The sequence below is a fragment of the Anomalospiza imberbis genome, chromosome 1 (genome assembly GCF_031753505.1).
Source record: "Anomalospiza imberbis isolate Cuckoo-Finch-1a 21T00152 chromosome 1, ASM3175350v1, whole genome shotgun sequence".
NCBI classification, from domain to species: Eukaryota; Metazoa; Chordata; class Aves; order Passeriformes; family Viduidae; genus Anomalospiza; species Anomalospiza imberbis.
The window spans coordinates 119,708,312-119,723,981 of record NC_089681.1 but is presented as its reverse complement, the minus strand read 5'-3'; the positions used below and the strand labels follow the sequence as shown (position 1 = coordinate 119,723,981).

The following is a 15,670-nucleotide window of genomic DNA, read 5'->3' as shown; positions in this document are numbered from 1 at the left end:
AAATAGAACCAAGGTTCCATCTCAACACTTTGTTATGTATCATCAGAGAGATAAGGTTCTTTTTAATTTTGATAGAAACAATACCACTTAACGAAACAAAATTTTAATGATATCATCCTTCATTGAATTTTATATGTAACTTCTCCTGCACATACATACACACAGTGCATAACCACAGCATAGTCACAATTTAGCAAAAAACCTTCTGTCATCAGAGACAGAAACAGCCTATGTTAAAAGGATAGGTTTTGTAGGTTATGAAGCAAAAAATAAGACACTAAAAATGAAGATCTTTTTTCCATAAAACTCTTTTGTCCATACTCAGTACCTCAAGGTTTTGTGTAAATTGCAGTCTCCCTAAAGTGCAAATAATAAAATAAATTAAACTAAACTAAAAATAATATAAAAAGCCAGGGAAGTACTATGAGGAATATTACATAAATGGAAACTACAAGAAAAACAGAAGTCGCTCTTCATCAGATAAAAACTAATTAAAAACTAATCTCTCTTTTTTGCCACCAGGAACTCTTAAATGAAAGATCCTGCATCAACAAACCAGAGAAGAGCCTAAATCTCATAGTATTTTTATAGCTTTTATTTATGGAACAACTACAAATGACAATGTAACATGAGTTTCAAGGTTTCTGATGAGAGATCTCATGAATTATTTATTGCCACGATTTGGCAGATGTAGAATTATAAATAACTGACAGGAAATGGTATGTGCTAGTACCATCCTCTTATATTTAAAAAAGATAAAGCATACTTTAATATATAGAGTATAATAGCAGAAAAGGACTAGTATGAAGCACATTAGGGAGAAGAGAACTACTCTAGGTAGGTAAGTACTCATGGTGCTCCCTGTAAGATACATAGGGAAGTATTCTCAAAAAGAACTTGGCTGCCTCAAAAAAAAAAAAAAAAACCCAAAAAAATAAAACAAAACAAAAAAAACTTAAAAAGAAAAATGAAACAAAAAAATCAGCAAGTGTGCTAGCTGTCCTCACTCATCCATCTTCAAAATCCTTAAAATTCACCTCTATAAACCCAGAAAAATTACATCATGCAATGTGCTCATTACTTGTGCAATAAGGCATTACAAGAAAGCCATCTTTGGAAAGGCATCTAATAATTCCACCACACTACTGGTGGCACTCAGTTATTTCTCTGTTATTTTCCTTGCTCCTCATTTAATAGAACAAACCAGTAAACTGTTCTGCTTTCCTGTTCTGAGTTTAGTCTGCCAACACTTCACCACAATAGGCCACAAGCTGTGGAAATGTGGGGCTGAGCAGCTCCTGTCAAGTAACACCCTACAGACCATCCAATGATGTTGTACTACCTCAACACAAGTCAAAGTGCAGTTGTCCTAACCAAAATTTTTATGAGGGAATATATTTTGTCATATAATTCTAAGAACTAACAGCTACAGCTGCGAGATTAAGAAAAATGTTGTGTTTTGTTTCTTTCTTCTTGAAAGTAGCCAGAAGAACTTAGAAGCTGCTTTGCCCAAATACCAAGCAAGCTATTTCCCTTGTCATGCCAAAATATATTAAACGGCAGTACCCAAGCATGTAACTTTTCCACTGAGAATTAATCTGGTAGTAGCGAACAGTAGATCTTTTTCACTGTTTTGGGATCAAGTTTTCACAGAGTTTGGTTAAGCATAAACACAGTATATCATTGATTGCAGGAGACAAGCAGAAATTTGATCGCAGTTGAGGAACATTTATAGTATCATAGATTGTCTCTGGTTGGAAGGGACTTTACAAGATCATCTAGTTTCAACCCCCTGCCATGGGCAGGGACATCTTCCACTAGACCAGGTTGCTCAGAGTCCCATTCAACCTGGTATGGAACACTTCCAGGGCTGGGGCATCCACAGGTTCTCTGAGCAGCCTGCTTTAGTGGTCTCAGCTTTCACAGTAAAAATATCTCCTAAAAGCTGTTAGGATCTAAATCTCCCTTCTTTCAGTTTAAGACCATTCCTCCCTGTCCTATCACTATGTAAAAATCATTCTCTGTCTTTTTTATATGCTCCATTAAGTACTCAAAAAGGATGTAATGAGTCACCACGGAGCCTCATTTTTCTATAAGGATTAGCTTAGAAAGAAAGGGACTCCTGAAATGAGACAATCCTGTGATACTGGGTATATGAGGTGAAAAGAATAATCTGAGAAATAGCTCAGCCAATTACACTTATCTGGAACAAACACAGTGCTAATAGTTTTGATCAGAATACAATGTCCTTTATTTCTTTTTAGTACAGAATACAATGTTCCCTGCATTACAACTCAGATTTTGCCTGGACCGCTCCTGCAGTCCAGACACAAGGTGTCTCTCACATTCCTGCAGGAAAGTCATATTTATCACAGTTCTTCAGGTAAGCAATGTGGCCTAGAATGTGCTTTCTCAAATAAAAAGTGTGAAAACTGGAAGAAAATCTGAAGTGGAAGCACTGCTTCCCCTCAAGCAGGCTTGAGAGCCTGCCAAATCTCAGGTAGAAGGCAAGTCTGCTACTCATCTATCTAACCTGGGAAGCTCACATTTCAATTGTCAACTGTACATAAAGGTGGGTGAGTTGAATTAGAAATGGATCCTCTTAAAAGCTCACAGAATTAACAGTTTGGGGACCTGCTGGATACATGTAAGGTGGCATGATGCATTAACAGAATCTGGCCCTCTTCCATATACATCCTTCCAGAAGAATTCAACCTTTCCCACCTGAACAAACTCACATTTTTCAAAAATGCTGCTGCTGTGACTGGTTTTGGATCCATTTGCTCAATCCAGACTCTAGAAATCTTGACCAGGTTTTTTGTTTTGTGAGAGATTTGACACCTCACTGAATGAGGAAAAAGCGTCATCTGGCTATTCCTGGGAGCAGCTGCAGAAGTGAAAGAAAACTGCTTACTCTCTAAAATGAAGGCAAATGAATCAGGCTGGTCGATTATCATCTCTACTCATCCCTCTGAAATAGCAGAGGAGCAAATTGGAGACAAAGGATTTCCTGAAAGCATCCAGATGATACTCCCTTCTGCTTATTCTTACACTACAATAGGGAACTGAAAGAGATAGCCTAAAACATGGAACTAACTTGAAAAAGATGACACCACCCCACCAAAAAAGACCCCAAAACTCCCAGATGAATGGCATTAACAATTCTAGCATAAGTCTCCTGTCTAGACTGGTTGTGCTTTAAGATTATGATGCTACAAAAGATTTATGCATCATTATAGGCCAAAATCTAGACAAAATGATAACTTCTCTAACAAAAAGTGATATTATTAGATTTAAAACCACTGCATTTGCTGCCCAGGAAGAAATTTCACTTGAGGCTAAGGGAGGAACAAAATCTTTACTTTTCTTAGGTCTAGAGGTGCTCGTTTCAGATCAGCACTGAAAAATTTTCCTTTATATGCTCCTTGGCACATACTTGGTCTATGGCTGAGGAAAAAATCCATAGACTTTGGTCTTCAGAGATAAGTCCATTATTAGGTAAATGTATTAATATTCTTTGTTTAATATAATAAAAGCCTTCTTATTTTCTGCAGTAATCTGTACACTGTACAGCTCCTTAATGGCAAATTATTTTAGGGGAAAGTATGAAGTAATGATTCTGAATGGCTCTCAGACTGATGCTTGCAGTTGCAGCTCCCTGAATGAAACAGATGACAGTGCCACACTTTCTTTCAGTGCAAAATGCAGTCAGTTGTACCAAACATTTTAAACTGCCAAAAATAGAAACCTACTTTGTGGAGGACAAGGGTTGGCATCAGCTGCAACTAAGGCATTTGTGATGGTTCCTAAAATTGGCAGAAATTATTTGATTTTCTTTTATGGAACATGAGGTTTTTTAAAACAGCTCTCCTGTCACAAAGCTTTTCCCTGGTGGATCTATTTTAAAAGTTAGTTAACATATTAGATTTAAAAATAACTTAACACAACATACCTTCTTTTGATCACAGTTCAATTTAAATTTAAGGAAGGTCAACACCAGTTTTCTTTCCTCACAATACTGAATTTGAGTTGTGTCTCTGTGGAAGAGATCCCTTTCCATAACTGAAGGAGAGGGGAAGAGAAAAGCAAAGAGGTGGGAAGTGGCAGTAGCATTCAACTTTTCATGGGGCTTCAAAGTGAAGGTGAATTTAGTGGAAGAGGATAAACTGTTAACCTGTTCAGTTCACACAGCAAATGTACTACATCGGGCAGGAAACTGGCACCAAATGTAGCAAAGGAAGGAGTGGAGGCCTCAAAGTCCTGCAGCCCTACTTAAGTCAACTCCTTTCTAGCACAGTGGCTCATTTTCTGCATCACAGGAGTCATGCTCCACACAAACAGCCCTCCAACATGGAACTAAGCTTCAGCAGACGGCAGCTCGGCACTACTGTGCTTCCATACCCCAACCTCAGGTCACTCATTTGGTGCTGGTGTACACCAACAATAAAGTCTGTGTCTAGGAAATCAAGGGAGACTCAGAATTCAGATCCTGCTATTTTTTGTACAAATGTCACCCTGCTCCAACTCTTCCCCTCACAATTTTCAGATCTTCTTTCTACTTAATCAGATTCAAAGAAGTACTGCATCAGAGCAGCAGCACAGAGAAAAGCACCCGTCAGGAAGATCTGTCACTAACACACAAGCCACGAGCACAAGAGATACAAGTGTTTGAAGGAGGAATAAGAAGCCCTCCATGGAGCTGGAATATGAAGAAAAGAACATCAAAATCATAGCATGTCACTGCCTAACTGGCACAGCACCTGGCAACATCTTTAAACTTTCAGGATAGTATTAATAAAAAAGTATCAGTAACAGTGTTACATCCCTCTATTCTACCGAGATTTTGAAACAAACACCAAAACAAATCCAAACAAATTAACAAAAGCTCCTGAAGGTTATTGTACATGTGGTCTTGTTTTAATTAGGGGATTCTTAACAGTTTCATACAACTTTAGATGGTTGCTGTTGTCTTAATAGAACACCTAAAGTATTGTCATTTAAACTAATATAGAGATGGAAAGTGCAAATAAATGGCATAAGTATGGTTCCTTAGACTGGCTGTATTACACACCAGTGGATTTAGTCATACTCATGTAAATCTTATTATTTAAATAATACATCATAACACTTAATAGACACGAACTGTTGAACAGACAATCCCAAATCTTTTAAATTACACTTTTCAAAGGTAATCTCATATGGAGGATATAAAAAATAGTATTGCGGGGAAAAAAAAGACATCCTGAGAGCAAGGATTTTATTGTTCAGTATACTAGAAATGCACAGCATTTCTCACAAGCATAGGACTTTAAAAGTCATAAATTGTTCAGACATTTGTCTGCCTTGCCAACTGTATGAACGGGGCCAGAAGTCCTAGAAGAGCAGGTGCTGTTTCAAAACACAGCTGAGGACTCCAAAGATTTTGGGGGATTGAGATGCTCAATTCCAATTAAAACTTCTGCCTGAGGCAGCTTCCAAGAGCTCCACTAAGCCAGCATTTGTACAGATAAAAGTTTATGTTAAGCACTTTGCTCATGACTTTGCAAACATGGATTGAGCACATTTAAATTTAATTCTCAGGGCAGCTGCAGGTCAGCATTTCTTGCCCATAAACAAAGCTGTCTTCAGCAGCCTCACCTGTCAGGTCCAAACACTTGTAGACAGGTCTTTTGAAACTGAGAGGTTTAAAGATTAGCAGAAAACAAAGCAACCTTCACGTTTGGCACGCAGATGCATTGTGTTACACGAATGCTCATTTTGCTATCTACGGTTCTACAGCAACAACCAGCACACATGGGCATTCAAAGAAGCCCTGTGTCAAGGTTCATGAAAAATGAATTATCTTTCACACATCTATGCACACCTTTCCTTGGAAACTTGAAATAAACAGAGCAGTTACACAATATTCTACCACAAAAGTAGTGCCTAACAGAAAAGATTTGGTATTTCAGGATCAAACAACTGAGACCAAGATGCTACAGCAGCTCTATTTCACCATACGTACAATAAGATAGAAATCAAAATTTGCTGTAAGCATTCCAGTTTTACACGTGCCTTATATTCAGTAATATGTGTTTAATGCATTTGACTCAAAACAAGATGCTGCTACCAACAAAAAAATAAAAGAGAGAGAGAGGAAAGCAAGGAAGCGATGAAATAAAACAAGCAAGCAATGGGAAAAGAAGGTTTAAGAGATTTGCAGATATCCAAGAAAAAATAACAGCCAATCTTAGCAATGCTTTTAGCTTGGTGAAAAAAGTACCTGTCGACTTCCCTGCTTGGAGGAGCAGCTGCTAGTACTTCTTGAAGGAGACAACATTTTCTGGGATGCACCAAAGTTTTTTTCTTCACTCATGATCCAAAACTGTTTGTTTCACATAAGCTCACTTAGAACACCATTGAAAGGTAATTTGGAAAATGTGTTGGAAGACTCCTCAGAGAAACACTGAGCTCATCCTTTACCCAAATGCAGTCCAGTGGCATGATCTGTACCCCATGGAAACTCCTAAAAGGGAAAAAAAAAAAAAAGCCAGGTTATCAGATGCTGTCTTTTGATCATAATAAAGCCTTTGGTTAACACAAGCTGAGCACATTACTGTATTTTATAAGAAATAAATTGAACACTTAAAGATAGATTTGCAAGTCTCAAAAAGGAATGACATAAATTTTGAATCCTAAAAATATTTTAATTGTTGCTATTTATTTAGAGGACAAAGTACAGTATCAAGCATCTTTTTACAGATTTAAATTAATTTTAAAAATGAATAAAAACTCGCAAAGAAAATCATAAATATCTATATGAAATGGCCCAAAATAGATCCAAAGTGAGAGGCAAACATCCAATAAAATGCCACCAAAAATGATAGTGTAATTAAATAAATGTCTCTTTTTCTCTGTTCCTTGATAATTTAAACAACTAAGCATGGCTTCATGTTATAAGTTATACATAAAAGAGTAATACCTAAAAGTAGTAAGCATGGATACTTAGCTGCATAGAGCTGTGCATGACCACTTTTACCTGGAAGCAGAAAGCTTTATCTATCATCACATCAGTTGTCTCAGCGAGTGACTGGAAGAATAATTAATGGTCTGTTTAATAACAGTGCTCCTTGCAGCACATGCAAATACAAGCCATGCCAGGAACTCCCAGAAACGGAGTTCCAGTCACTCCAGTGTGGGTAAAAGTTGTCATGGTAACGGAATACTTAAAAAAAAACAATCAAAAACCAAAACCAAAAAACAGGGAACATTAAAGAAGAGTGATGCCTTCCCAAACTTGAGGTGGCTGTATAAATTGCGTATCACTTCAAATTTTATTGCTTCAGACAAAGAATTTACAATTAGGAAGAGTCCATGAACAACCAGTGATAAAGGTAAGGAAGTTTCCTCAGAAAGAAGAGAGATTTCATTGCTGAAACAGGGAGGCACTACTTCACAATTCCTTCACTTGCACTGTCACAACAGCCCTGAGCCAGGATCACTGATTACTGAAGTTTGCCATTCATTTTTTTCTTGAAGAGGCTTAAATTCTATTCTGAGAGAAGCAGTAATTTCAGATCCCTAGTAAAACATTTTGTGCATTTTGAGAATTCATTTTCCTTAAAAACAAAACAATATATCAAAAGCCACAGACAAGAAAAGCCAACCAGAACACAAAATTAAAACCAGGTGCTATATTTAAGATGGAGACAGAAGTCTGCAGCAGAAAACCTCTCCCCCTGCAGCTGTAGTCTGAAGCATCCATCTTCTGAACAGAAACCTTTTCCATTTATTGCTTTCTGGCAATATAGTTTGCTGTAACATTTCAATCAACATGCCCTCTTTTCACCTGAAACAATCTCTCCTGATGGCATTTACTTTACCTAGTTAGAAATACTCTGTTACCTCCAGAACAAATCTGTTACACAGCCCCAGCCTCCACAAGTGAGGTGAGAAATGAACTCTCCTGGGGTTCTTCCAGGAGTGAAGGTGAGTCAGCTTGGTAAATATTCCAGGAACTATCAGAGAGCTACAAAGACAGAGAGCACAATAGAGGCCAAAATAAACCCCAGAACAGCAATGTGACAAGGAAGGTCTGTGTGATTTGGGCCCAACACATGGACTTGAGACTGAAGTTATGACTGAGATTAGGAGTAGTGCATTTTGGAGAAGGTATGGTCTCTTCCTATCTGGAAGATAAACCTGTGTGGCATTTCATTAAGAACAAGTACTTTTAACAGGTTTAGATTTATTTCCATTTTCTTTTTAAAGCAGGTTAGAAGCATCTCAGGTTTTTTACTTTGGAGTAAATATCAAGGATAACTTTCTTCTGTACTTGCAAGCTCCATTCAGCAAAACAGTTTAATGGTAACATCTGTATTTACAGGAAGAGGTCAAACACTCTCAACAGGAACAGAAACACTCTTCTGCAAACTCATTGTTCAGATACCCCCTTGAAACTAGACAGCAAGTGTTTTGCTTCAGGGACACACTGCTCAGATAAATCCCCTGTTTCCTTCACTGCTCCTGTTCTGAACGAGCACCTTCAGCTTTCACTGGTGACTATCTGGCATTTTGGCAGTGATTGGCAGTGTTCATGGCAAGAAACAGGCTCTAGTTTGCAGCAAAAAGTACTGGAAACTTTTGCAGCTAAAAGCACTGGGTATATCTCCAGGACACACTAAATTTAAAATATACAATGTCCTTTGCCTGTTCAAACACACAGCACAATAGTTGTGATATCCTAGAAGAGTCAAGTAACCCAAAAAAATCCCTAGAGGTCTTTTGGACTTCAACATAGAGAGAAGCCATATAATCATCGGACTCTTTCTATCATCATGTTTCTGGTGTGGAATCTAAATGAGCTTAAGGTTTAGCTACACTAGTGTTTTAGGACAGAGCAAAGGGGTACTTCCTCTGCAAATCTCCTGTGATAACAAGGTGTGAACTGTAGGGCAGTCTTGGAACATGGAAGCTGAATCCCTTTTAGATTAAATGTGCTCTAGGACTGCATCCAGTGCTCAAAGCCTTGAGTCCACAACACCAGACTAGAGCTAGTCCTGACAAGTCTTATGCAGGGCTGATGTTAGGTCTTCTGAGTGACTGACTCCAAGGATCCAGTTTTACTGCACTGCTCCACTTGCTAACATTGACGTCAGAGAGACACAGACTTACACCACCTAAGAAAGTACTTAAGATCTCCTACGGCAATGTCATTTGTCCTTTTGGAGTCAAAAAGAGTGAGATGGGCACATTTCCAGAATTCAAATGAGCTGAAGATGACTCACTACCTAACAAGAGGTGCTTGAACAAGGAGCAGGTGACAGGTGAGGTAAATCCAGCAGAGCACACCTGAAGTATTTTGTCAGTTTACTTCTGAAGTTGGGCTTTTGACTTTTCCTTTATTCCTTCAAATGAGTTACTGCATGGGCTGGACGAAAGGCTTTTCTTACCAGCCCTGAAGAATTCAGGAGTGAAAAATGTGTCCTCTCTCCGAAATGCTTTATTCTATTGGTGTTTCCCACTAATTTAACTTCTTACCTTGAGACTTCCAGATTTGAGCATGAAAAAGTGTATGTGAATAACTATCATGGCCCCAACTTTTCTGTAAAAACCTGCTGTGTATTTCAGCAACAACTTTGTGCTCCTTTTTTAAAATTCTCTTCAAGTTTAGAAGAGAAAAAAGAGAACTGTGGCTGCCCTTCAACAATAATTCACTTATTCTTCCAGGAAGGTGAGAAAGCACTGATCCTGCATCCCAACTTGACTGGCTTTCAGCAGTAGTGACTGGGCCCTTCTACGGCAAATGCTATTTTGCAATACCTGTGGAAATTAAGGTCACTGGGTATAATAGCAATTAAAACTTAAAAGCAAGCATAAAAAGCAGTGTTATGCTAATGAAGTGAAGATTGCAACTCAAATTGATTTTTAAGGTCATCATGATCCAATTGCTTCAGATTCATTAAAATTTGCTCCTTTCCATGCCACAGGATGGCCTCAGAACTGTATTTCTTCCCACATTTCTCTGGAGCACACAAGGCCACTTACTTTGGTCTACTCCAAAAAGACAACTCAAAGGTGTGAGGCTGAGGCAAATCCAAATAAATTTAGGACAGTAATTTTCACAAGTGCCAAGTATTGCCCTAATTATTTTCTATAAAGTCAACAGCTGCAAAAGTAGGCCAAGAGTACCTGTTCAAATGACCTCACCAGGTGCATTTTGAAGAATTAAGAATACATGAATATCAAATATTAGTTAGAGCTACTACACCATAAGATGATAAACAGCACTTATCTCTACTTATCATCTGCTGCTAAGAGCCTTATCATTCTACAGCAATTAAAGACAATATAAACATATGATATTATGTAAAACAGGAATACAATTATTTTTTTTAAAAGTGCCATCTCACATTGTCCTCAAACCTTTAAAATTGCACAGGTTCAAAGCAGCCTTGGAGCATCGTTTCATCTCTCACAACTCTGAAAACAATAGCTTACAGCAAAATCAAATATTTTTCACATCTCACAAAAGAAGAAAAGGGAAATTCAGAAAAAAAAATATGTATAACTGCAGTAAAAAAAAAAATCAACATTATGCAATTATTTTTGCCATGGTTCTGGAGGAAAAGTAAAGCCTTAACAGCTGCTTCAAAGCTGATTCAGCAGTGAAGGAACACTAAAGACTTTGAGAAGCAAAACTGGAAGTGTACATCTCATTCTGTAGTCAATTAAGGTTTTTTGGATAGAAGAATAGTAACAACATAAAGGCTGATGAGAGTCAGGTGGATACATCAAGCATGGAACTGAGCAATTCAAATCAGAGTTGCAAGCAACACTGAGTGACTTTCACAGAATTAACAAAGACTTTGTGCTGAAACCTTGGCTCTGCAACTATTATTAAATTACATTCACTCACATCTGCCTGGATAAACAAAGCAATAGTCTTTTCCTAGTATTGCTTTCACGTCTCTCTCTGTTATAGTTCAATTTGCCAGCTTTAATCTATCCCGGTGTCTTATCTGGCTCAAAATAGGCAAGAATTATTTATAGGCTACAGATACAGCATGTACAACTATGGGAGATGTCTTTTCAAGGCATGTATTTGCTGTTCCTCAGTTACTGTAAGATTCACACTGCTGAAGGTCAAAGCACAGAAATCCGGTTCTGTTACTAGCTATTCTCTTTACTAAAGAAAACTTGCAGAAACAAACATAAAGCAGTTTAAAACACCTCTTACTGATAGCAGAGCAAGAAAGGTTGAAAGCAAAGGTTCAAACAGCTTAGGGAGACTAGCAATACAGGAAGCATTTCAAAACTGCCTTCCATCAGATAAGTGCTCACCCAAATCACAACTTCTCTTGAGCAGATGTTTCCATCAGGCATGAAAAAATGCTACTTGGAAGCAGTCTTTGATGCAAAGAAAGAGTTCCATCTAACCAGTCTCCTTAAGGAGGCTTTTGTAGCAATTTAATCATGCTTTGTCAGTGACCTAAAAGAGGAAAATTTAGTTCAAAGAAAACTCTCCTAACTGTCTAATCAAGAGAGACAGACAGAGAGGAAAAGGGGAAAAGCTAGACAAACAACAACCATACTGCATTTAAGAAGAGATTGTCTATCATGTATAATGTTCATCAGTTGATGGAAGAAAATCCTGTATGTTCCAGTGCACAGAAAGCAAAAAGCCCCCAAAACCACAGAAACAGAAAACAAACCACAAAATAAAACCCCAGAAACAATCCAGTAGAATACATCCCAAGAAAGACATCAAAGAACATGCTTCCATGTCAAGTCTAGTTAGACTTTCCAGAAGCAAAGCAAATATTTGTTGTTACACTAAAAATTCAATCCTTACATTATTGATATCCAAGATATAGATATCCAAGATAATTCAATCCTTACATTAAAAAAATCTAATGTAAATTTAGAAACAGGTCATTCAGCATCCTGAAATATGAGCACATATAAAAATACCACCTTTTCCTCACATCTGCCACAGAAACTGACTATAATACTGCACATGACATGATTAATTTTAAATGCATACTCTTGACACTGTTTCCATCCCCCCAGGAGATCTATGATAGATTGCACTTGTACCAAAAACCCAAACTTACTGGGTATATAAACTAGATAGACATGTTAAAAGTCTCGATGACGGGTGATACAGAAAATACACGCTGTAATGGCATATATTGTCTCGATGATGGGTGATACAGAAAATACACACTGTAATGGCAGTATTTTTACAGTAATTAGTCAGCTGTCCTACTACCTTTTCCACCCAACTTCCAATCACAGTTGAGAATCATAACTAAGAGGTCTAACCTAGCTCGCAGTCACTCTTACTAAATAATTAACGTTCTCCTTCTCTCCCTGCCCCTTTCAGCAAGAGTCTTGCCTAGGGCTTGCTTGGCAGCTCAGGGCTCTCCAGCGTGACTGAGGGAGCTGCACACGCCCCTTCCAGCTCTTGGCATGGCTCACACTTGACCAATCGGCCAAAAGCTGGGGGACCACCAGAAACAAGTTGTGACCCGCTAAAAGAGGGGTCCACAGTCTCCCTGCCAAGAGGCTGGAGCACAAAACAACAGCTCCCGAGCTGGGATCAAGCCCTAGGCAGGGAGCAGGTACACTGCACACAGCAGTGCTAGGGAAGTAGACCGTTCTCCCTCTGCTCAAACAACACATGAGGAGCAGGTCTGCTTGCACTGAACTGCTGCTCAGCTAGAGAAAACCTTACAAAAAATGATCAGGCAATAGAAGAGAGAGAGACAAGCTCATTAGCATTTTCAATAAGGAAAAGAACAGGCACATGGTATCACTTTACAGCCTGTACTAAAACCTTGGAAAAGCCCGTCTCTTAGTGCTAACATCCCTGAGTGGGAAACATTTGGCAGGAGCTTGGTTGTCTCTCATTTTTCTGCTCTTACTACTTAAAGCTTTGCTTTGTTCACTAAAACAAAGATATTTCACTGTGCCCTGAGGCTTATTCCTTTTCAAAATTGCAGTAATTATTGCTAAAGTGTTACTGAAATACACACTGTTTGTTGTCCCAGATTCAGTTTTGATAGGCACAATGTTAGCTCTGGAAATATATGTCAGTCTGCCAGAATGTAGTAGATCAAGATCTTAAGACAGAACTGCCTGCACATCAAGCAAAAGACACCACTTTTCTGTCAAATCGTTGAAGGCATCGGTGTAACTTAGAATAAGACTGGCTCTGTGTGACCTGATGAACTGCATAATGCTGTAAGATGTATAAATCCAACAAGGCCAACATGAAACAATATATTTTATTAAATCAGCTAACATTTATTGGTTTAACTATGGCAAAAGAAACACAAACCCAGTCTTGAAACGCTGGTTTCAAGTAGAACAGGAAAGAGAAATACTGGAAGAGTTTTGGTGGCCAATGCATGATCATCACCAAAGTCTGAAGGAAAATATCCTGAGGGTGCTACGACCAGCAAACACAGTACATATCCTTTATCTCATGCAGGAGAGCTAGACGTTTATTACAGAGTGGCAGGATCCAGCAAACCTGCTTTGTCCTCTTTGATGTGCTGTTTTACCTTTCACAAACCAAACCATAAAAAACATCAAACAAAAAACCACCAAATGAACCACCAAACAAAAATTTTGATTCCCCCACTCAGAAACCTGTTTTTCTGTGATACATGGGAATTGTCATTTGCCCTATATATCACTAATTGCTAAAAGAAAAAAGGTACAAAAGAACCAGCATTTCCCTTTGAGAATGTTTAATATTTTTCTTTTGTAAGCAGGCCTATTACCTCAAAATTAAATCTTTTTAACTTTAGTAACTGTGGTAACAAGATTCAGTTCTTCCTAGGATGCATAGAAATTTGTTTATGCATTTTATAAAGTGCAATGATGATGAGCTACAAAAATCTTGTATTTCTTCTCAACCGACTTAATGTATCTTTAGAGGCTTCTGTCGCTAAGTCCACTGCCTTTTTCAGTGTACTTTACAACATTAGCATTCATATACATAGCACTACAGCTTTCTATTAAATATTATGAATTTTTTTTTGTTTGTTTTACAGAGGGCCTTTCATATTAAGAGAGCTTGAAACCACAGAAGAGGTATGTGGTGTTTGGAACAAGGGCAGGTAGTTGTTAGCAGATCAGTGTTAACTCTGTCTTACTACCTTAGATGAGAGGCCACTAAATTCTTAATACCATTTTCTAAACACACAATGTGCAAACAAACATCAACACTTTAGAAATGCATTGTAGGAAATAATAACATATAAAGTATCCTGAGAACTATTAGCACTACAAGTGCTAAATAATTTTATTATTAATGCCAAAAGGTAGGAGTTTGCTAATTCCAAGTTTTCAAATAAAAAAAAAAAAAAAGAAACAAACCAAAAACCAGAATGAAGGAAAAAAAGGTATACAGAGAACCACAGAATCATCAAATGGCTTAGGTTCAAAGAGACCTTAAAGATCACCCAGTTCCAATCCCCCTGCCATGGGCAGGGACATCTTCCACTAGACCAGGTTGCTCATGCTTCATCTAACCTGGCATTGAACACTGCCAGGGTTGGAACACATGGTTTCTCAGAGCAACCTGAACCAGTGCCTCGCCACCCTCACAGTAAAGAACTTCTGAATATCTAATCTACACCTCTCACAGAAATGTGTTCATTTTGAGTACAAATTAAAACTGTTAAGGCTTTAGCAGGAGCTCCTCCAGGACAGGCAGTAGGATGCCTGCAGCTGTCCTTTTGCCTGGAAACACATGTCACCCACATACATGTCTGCAGATGAAAGGAACCATGAGTCCCAGATGCCAGAACCACACTCTTGGAAGATTGTGCATCACATCGGGTATTAAATCCATTCATATTTATGCTTGTAATGAACACCTTGACAATGGGAACCAGGAAAGTGGTTCCAAGGATCAAGTTTTCTGCAACATTATCTTCACGGCATAGGGAAGAGATGAACTGAAAGGGACCATGAAGCTGAGAGATGAGAGATGTGGGAATCCAAGCTATAAATCTGAATTACTACATGCAATGTTTTGCCTAATTAATAAGCAATGAGAAAGTATCAATCACAACAGCTGGGCCAGACAAAAAAAGATGCAGGGGTCCCTGACTGGTTAACAGGGCAGATCTTGAACAGGAAAGAACCAGAAAAGCGATCATCTCCCCACCTCAAATGATACAATCCCACCACCCTGTCCTCAAGTTCTGAAATGCTGGAGGGGAAGACAAATCCAACTAGGGTTACCACAAAGGCTCAACTTGGATAGAGAGGGTAAAGGAACTTCTGCCCATGAAGAGGGAAGAAACTAAACATGAAGTTGCAAACCTATATTTGGCAAGATCAGAAGGTCCATCTCAGAGTGAGTGACTTCATGTCAGATCTTGCCCTGCCTCTGCCTAGCTACAAGGGTACAAAATCTAAAAGCAAGTTCAGATATTAGCCAAAAAAAAAAAAAAAAGAGTAATGTAACTATTACAGACAGCCAGAACAAGGAAGACACAAAGAGTTTTAATGCAGTAAGTTTGTTTATACAAGTCTACTACAATATGACATCCCAGTGTAAAAATATGGCCTGCCTCCAGCAATAGAGCTTTGGGTTAATATAAAGCTGCTGAAAACTCTTATGGGTCTCAGTAGCAGCTCAAAGTGCCTCCATTGAAAAGTTAGAGCT

General features: G+C 38.4%; 1 protein-coding gene across 5 annotated transcripts in view; it reads right to left on the bottom strand.

Annotated features, from left to right (window-relative positions):
• OSBPL3 (oxysterol binding protein like 3) overlaps positions 1-15,670 on the bottom strand; it is an 85,685-nt gene that overhangs the window by 39,490 nt on the left and 30,525 nt on the right. For all 5 annotated transcript variants that reach the window (XM_068208622.1, XM_068208649.1, XM_068208640.1 and 2 more), the window contains exon 3: positions 6,263-6,505. In XM_068208622.1, coding sequence (XP_068064723.1) covers positions 6,263-6,355 — 93 coding nt within the window. In that variant the 5' untranslated portion in view covers positions 6,356-6,505. The remainder of the gene's footprint in view (positions 1-6,262; positions 6,506-15,670) is intronic.